Consider the following 6103-nt stretch of genomic DNA (forward strand, 5'->3'; position numbering starts at 1 on the left):
TCATGTCAATTCTATCTCATGTAGAATGTGTTTCTTGCAACCTCCTAATTTCAAATTATCAAGATTCTAATAAACATTAATTTGTTTGTCTCTATTGGCATGCCAATTATGAATGCTTTTTCATTTTGTTAGTTGCAAGTGAGAAGACAACATCTCCCTATGAGCTAGAGAGAAGACATTATGTTTGTGAATTTAATTACCAATGAGCTTTCACTAGGAAAAGAGAGATAAAAGCTACCACACCAATGTTCACGCAATCAGATTCTGTACTGGGCAGTTGATTGTTTGTCTTAATTTGATGTGATAAGGGCTGCATTTGACCATAGAGTGGCAGCATTGGCAACTTATCTTTTTTTGTTGAAACTATAAATTGTTATAAAGATTATATTCTCAAGATTCTAACAAATATCAATTTGTTTGTAGATGTCAAAGCCAGGAAGAGCCAAGGGTGCATACGAGCAATGGAGTGTTCAGGAATCTCGAGAACTACTAAGGATATTGGTGGATGAAGCCAATAATGGAGCAAGGCAGACCGATGGGTCTTTTTCCAAGAATCACATCACGACTAAAGTCTTGCCAATGTTGAATTCAAAACTTCGATGTAACAAAACATATGACCATGTTAGGAGTAAGCTCAGAGTATGGAAAAGAACTTACCAACCGATTGCAGAGTTAATGGCGTCCAATTCAGGATTTGGTTGGGATCCATTTAGTAAAAAAATTACGGCCCCAGAGGAAGTTTGGGATGCCTATATTGCAGTAAGAAAATAATTTATTTTATAATTGTTGTATTTTTTTTACTGGAAATTGTAACTAGAACAAATTTTGTCTTTCTTTGATGTAGGCCCACCCAGAGGCTGCCATCTACAGAATAAAGACAATTGAAGAGTTTGAGGACTTGAAGACAATCATTGGCCAAGGATTCGTTGTTGGTTCATACGCTGCACAGGTTTCAGAGATTGGCATAAATATAGGTAATGAGGGAGATGACTTTTTTAATGTTATGTTGGATGATGATATAGGCAATGGGGTAGATGCCTTTGCTGATGATGCACCTTCACATGTGCCGCCTAGCCATTCTACCTCATCCTCAATGCAGCAAAAGCGTAGCCATGAGGGGGTCACTTCATCTCATCAGAGGGCACGACTTGGTACAGACCTCAATGAAGGGCTTGTAGAATCATTTACTGAGCTAGTTAGAGAAATGAAGGACCTTAATCCCAAAAATGCCAGTTGGCTAAAGGCACTGAATGAGATTCCAAACCTAGAGCGCGACCTTCGTTATAGGGCCCCTGAGTTCTTGAATATCCCAGAATTCAAAGAGCAATTTGTAGATATGGATGTGGAGGCTCGCAGGGATTTTTTGTTCTAGAAGTGCGAAAATAGAAGCTAGTAATTGGGAGCATGAGGAGAAAGTTGCTTGTTTAGACTGACATCTTTTTGTGGTTTTGTGGGGATGAAAGTTACTAATTTAGATTGATATCTTTTTGTGGTATTGTGGGGTTGAAAATTGGTTATCTAGACTGATTTGTTTTTGTGGTATTGTGATATTGTGGGGATGAAAGCTACTTATTTAGACTGACATATTTTTGAGATTTTGCGGGGATGAAAGATACTAATTTAGACTGATATCTTTTTACGGTTTTGTGGAGATGAAAGTTACTTATTGGATATTTTGGATTTATATGACAATTTATTTGCTTCTTCTTTTTTTAATATTATTATGTGGTAAAAGATGCTTTGGATTTTATGGATTGATAGTGTGATTTTTCTTAATTTTGTTACATGTTAAATGTGGTAAAAGATACTTATTTTTTTTGTTGAGTTGAGTTGAATTAAATGTGGTAAAAGATACTTATTTTTTTGTTTATCGGATATTGTTCTTCAATTTATTCATGCAGACGAATTATGTGCAATTGCGTTGTAATCGTTACTTCTAAGTAAATGTGCCACCAACTATTTCAATAAAAATGTTCTAACCATTCAATCATAAATCTTGGAGAAATGCTTACCTAAATGGGCGGTTCAGATCCGACCTTGGAATGATCCAGCTATCCATTTGATAAGTCTTGCTTTGGGTCTCTTGTGGCCTCCATTGGAGATCCAGAGCAAGCCCTATTAATTGGGCGGTTTAGATCGACGGTATAGTTGGCCAGATTTTGGGGCTATAGGAGATCCAAACCAAGCCTTATCAAGTGGACGGCTCAGATCAATCTAACAACTAACTTATTACTGGCTTAGACAGGTGAGCCTATGACCCTGTCCAAAGTGAAATGACTACTTTGACCTTGCACTTTGTAGGACCCACTAATGCATAATATTACTTAAATATTTTAGTGGGGCCCACAAATCTATGGGATCGTAAAAGTATATTATTAAAAGTCAAGGACTTCAAATTCATGTATTGTTGAATACTAACGGGATGACTCTAAAAAGTCCAAAATGTCCGCACATTAAAGTCCAAGTCCCCAAAGAGTCATGGACAATATGGAGAAGTCCGCACGACTAACCCCCCCAAAAAGCTTTCAAAAGCCACTGAAAGAAGACAGACAAGCTGAGTTTGTGCGGTTATTAATTAAGACACGGTGCTCCCAATATCATGGACAATATGGAGAAGTCCGCACGACTAAACCCCCCAAAAATCTTTCAAAAGCCACTGAAAGAAGACAAAGACAAGCTGAGTTTGTGCGGTTATTAATTAAGACACGGTGCTCCCAATATAAATATGGTATAAAAAAATTGAAAGTTGGAGATGCAGGGGATCGAACCCTGTACCTCCCGCATGCAAAGCGGGCGCTCTACCATTTGAGCTACATCCCCGTTCGTTAAATTAGATCGGAATTGTTTCTATTTATTACTTTTCAAAACCATTCATTTTCTTGGCCCTTCATTGACTTAAAAAAATCTACCCCACAAAACCGTCCAATTATGGAGATGTTTTACTGGTGTTTTGAACTTTCTTAACTCCTCATTTTACAACCTACATATGAACGGTTAGGATCGTCTAGCCAAGGAGAGGCCCCACCAAGCCCGGGGTAAAGATCAATGGTCAGAATTGGTCGGATGGGCCACCGTGAAATTCTTATCACCGTCCGATCAAAGATGAACGATGATAATAAATTATCCAATCACGAGCTGAAGAAAGTATAAAGCAATGAATGATCAGTTGGGTCCCACGTGTTTTCATAAACTCTTGCATGGTGAGAAGAAACTCCTCCTGCATGGAATTTTAGGAAAAAGGAGTATCCATAATAAATGGCCTACAAAAGGTAAGAGGTGGGGTCCATTTCTTATCATCCCCCAATCATGATCGTACAATGTGAGAACCAAACTCCAGACTCCAGAGGCCTTCTCTGGATTGCAAGAAAAATATTTCTGAGAAAATTCATGCAGTCCAAACAGGGACTCAGGCATGAAGAGTTTGCAAAAGAATTATTTTACAGAATGTTCTACTTTTCTAATGTTTGTTTACACACAGAAAAAATGTAACTTGAACCACCACAGATCAAGTTTTATCTAGAGAGATTATCGATTTATAATTATATGCCTTTCTTTTCCTGCAATTAAAATGGGGCCTTTCTTATAAGGGAAATGATTTCAGCACAACTATGTTTTGATACATCACGCTCGTGTATCTTGTCTTTTAGCATGAAAATACATAACGTGAACCAACCCAACCCTATTCAATTTTTAGCTAGAGAAAAGAATCATATTATTTCCCTCAAAATAGAGAAAAGAAAGAAAAAAAATTCCCGAGATTTTTTTTTCACGAGGAATGTGATTCTTGCAATCCGAACGGGATTTTGCCTATAAATCACTGATTCACAAACATTTTTTCAATGAAAGGTCTCACGGCTCCTAGATGCATTGTATTACCATGCTTCCTAGTTTTAATCTAGATGTTCTGGGCAGACCATGATTGATCCAGGAGGGCATTGCTTATAGCAGAGTCTCTTCTGAATTCCCGAAACAAAGTAAATAAGGGGTCGTCTGGATACAATGATTTTATAATCCAATACTGTAAAATCTTTAATCGGACTAGCCATAACCTAAAAATGAACAACTTTGATGGCAAAAATGAGCTTATTAGTTTATTTAAAAGACAACAGTAGTCCAAACATTTTAACACTTTTCTACATCCAAAGACATTTTAGATTTCACATGTTGAAAATATTTGCCTTCATCTTAATGAATTTCATATACGAATTGGAAAAAAAAAAATGAGAAATTTCAAGGAAAAGAAGAAGAGGGAAGTAGGAAACATACCCAACCACTTAGACTTCTTTATAAAAAAAATAAAAAAATGTTCTTCATGAGAAGGAATGTTTGGTTGCCGTGCACCGTTCATTCTACTTTCTTGAGTTTTCTCCTAAATCAAGAGAAAAGGGAGAGTAAGTAAACAGAGGTTTTTTTTTTTTTTTTTTTTTAACTTCTACTTTTTTAAATAATTTCATTTTACTTCCCTTCTTCTTCTACTTAAGCTCCATTTCTTACAACATAAAATGGGCATAGAACTTGTTTTACTCTCACTTTACGTCGAAAGAAACAGAGCCTCAGGTGCATTTGGTTACACAAAAGCCTGGATAGCTTAGGGGTTTTGCTTTGCGTTCGGGTGCCATGTCAGCAGAACCCCTTGTTTGGTTGCCACTGTAGCATTGACATCCCATGAGGACTACTAGGGATTTGGCCTGATTAATCATTCAATGTCTGCTGATGTGTCCCCTAGTCCCTTCCTAGTTAGGCAAACGAATCCCTACTCAGTGTAGCTATCGATTTCCTCAAGATTATTTCACATATGAACATGGCAGTGAAATAAATCAAAAGAATTGTGTTTGAAACAATCAAACGAGTACTATATATGGATTAAAGAGGTATTTTATGTCATATAGTGTACGCATCAGGGTCATGAGTAGCAAAAACATCCCATGCATGACTAAAACGAATAGACGGTTAGTTAGGATGTTAGCACTGCAGCCTCAATGTTGCAACCCTTATGTTCTTAACCGCAGTTGAATAAATCTTCAACTTAGGGTAATAATGCTCCTGCTTTGAAGCTTAAAATTAGCTTCCCTTCTGGAATTCTGGTATTTAGGGGCGTCCTTACTCCTTAGGATGCCCGGGGATATGTTAGATGCGCTTTTTCAAGACCTATAGGTGTGGCAGATGCGAATGAAGCTGAAGTGTGAGCGGGTTCACCAAGAAATTAAATTCCTTTAAAAGTTGACCTTAACAAAGTGGTGATTGAAGGGGGCTCTCTTAATGTGATAAGATGGCTTAAGGGTTCCCACTCGAATCCTTGGCGATTTGCTACTTCTTTGATAAGATCCAGGATAGAGTTTGTATAGAGTGTGTGGAGCCAATTTATCATTCCGTCATGTCCGTCGATCGACCAATGCGGTGGCTAATTCACTAGCCAGAGAGATGGGTTGTCGAGGGAGGAGGTGGAGTTGTTTGATTTCCGCCCCCACTTGATTACCCTTTTTCTGTTCCTTTATCTTCTCTTGCCCCATGCGGGATTGTCTTTGTACTTTCTCTGTTTTTTCTCTTCATTCCTTGTATAGACCTTCTCCGTCTTTTAAATCATGGAATGAAATCATCTAACATCAAAACAAAACAAAAAAGCATCCATTCTACTTTCTGGAGTGTCTCCTGCTCCAGCTTCGACACATGCTTGTAGCCAACATTCCAACTGCTACATAGCATAGCATGAGGCTCGACCTCCTGTCATCCGCAACTTCATGCAAAAGATGAGTTGGGACTACTCTTTATCTTATGTTAAACTGCTAGAGTGCAGATAAATGGCTCTTACACTTAGTAATAAACGATCAGAAAATACAACCAAATCCATGCCAAAGAGTCTGATGAACATGTGTCAAACGTAATACAATAAGACAGACACCATAAGGAATCTTTTAGTTAAAAACATAAATACTATAAAACACTAAAGAATCCTTTAGCCATATCAGATGCCACCCGTACATGACTATTTCCAACTCTTGATACTTGTAAATGCCAGCTAAGTAGTTTCAAGTTTCAATGCAATTGTTCTCTAATCCTGTATGCAATTGTTCTCCAATCCTGTATCTTATAAATAATTTGTAGA

The 6103-nt window shown here is 37.6% G+C and overlaps 1 protein-coding gene and 1 non-coding gene across 2 annotated transcripts; one reads left to right on the forward strand and one right to left on the reverse strand.

Moving 5' to 3' along the window:
- The first annotated feature begins 423 nt into the window (after nt 1-423).
- On the forward strand, nt 424-1372 carry LOC143891956 (uncharacterized protein At2g29880-like). The gene is made up of 2 exons (XM_077396444.1): nt 424-759; nt 845-1372. Exons 1-2 carry the CDS (start codon nt 424-426, stop codon nt 1370-1372), a joined length of 864 nt encoding a protein of 287 aa, XP_077252559.1.
- Nucleotides 1373-2747: 1375 nt separating this feature from the next.
- Nucleotides 2748-2820, reverse strand: TRNAA-UGC (transfer RNA alanine (anticodon UGC)). The gene has a single exon. It is a non-coding gene; the product is annotated as a tRNA-Ala (tRNA).
- Nucleotides 2821-6103: the final 3283 nt, after the last annotated feature.

This window comes from Tasmannia lanceolata, unplaced genomic scaffold (assembly GCF_043159265.1).
Source record: "Tasmannia lanceolata isolate RefF3 unplaced genomic scaffold, GAP_Taslan_0.1 ptg000015l, whole genome shotgun sequence".
NCBI lineage: Eukaryota > Viridiplantae > Streptophyta > Magnoliopsida > Canellales > Winteraceae > Tasmannia > Tasmannia lanceolata.

What these genes read in the sequence shown, in the direction of transcription:
- LOC143891956 (XM_077396444.1), top strand. Translation starts at nt 424, where the DNA reads ATGTCAAAGCCAGGAAGAGCCAAGGGTGCATACGAGCAATGGAGTGTT. An exon ending in TTTGGGATGCCTATATTGCA is followed by an intron (nt 760 to 844) that starts GTAAGAAAATAA and finishes TCTTTGATGTAG; the next exon opens with GCCCACCCAGAGGCTGCCAT.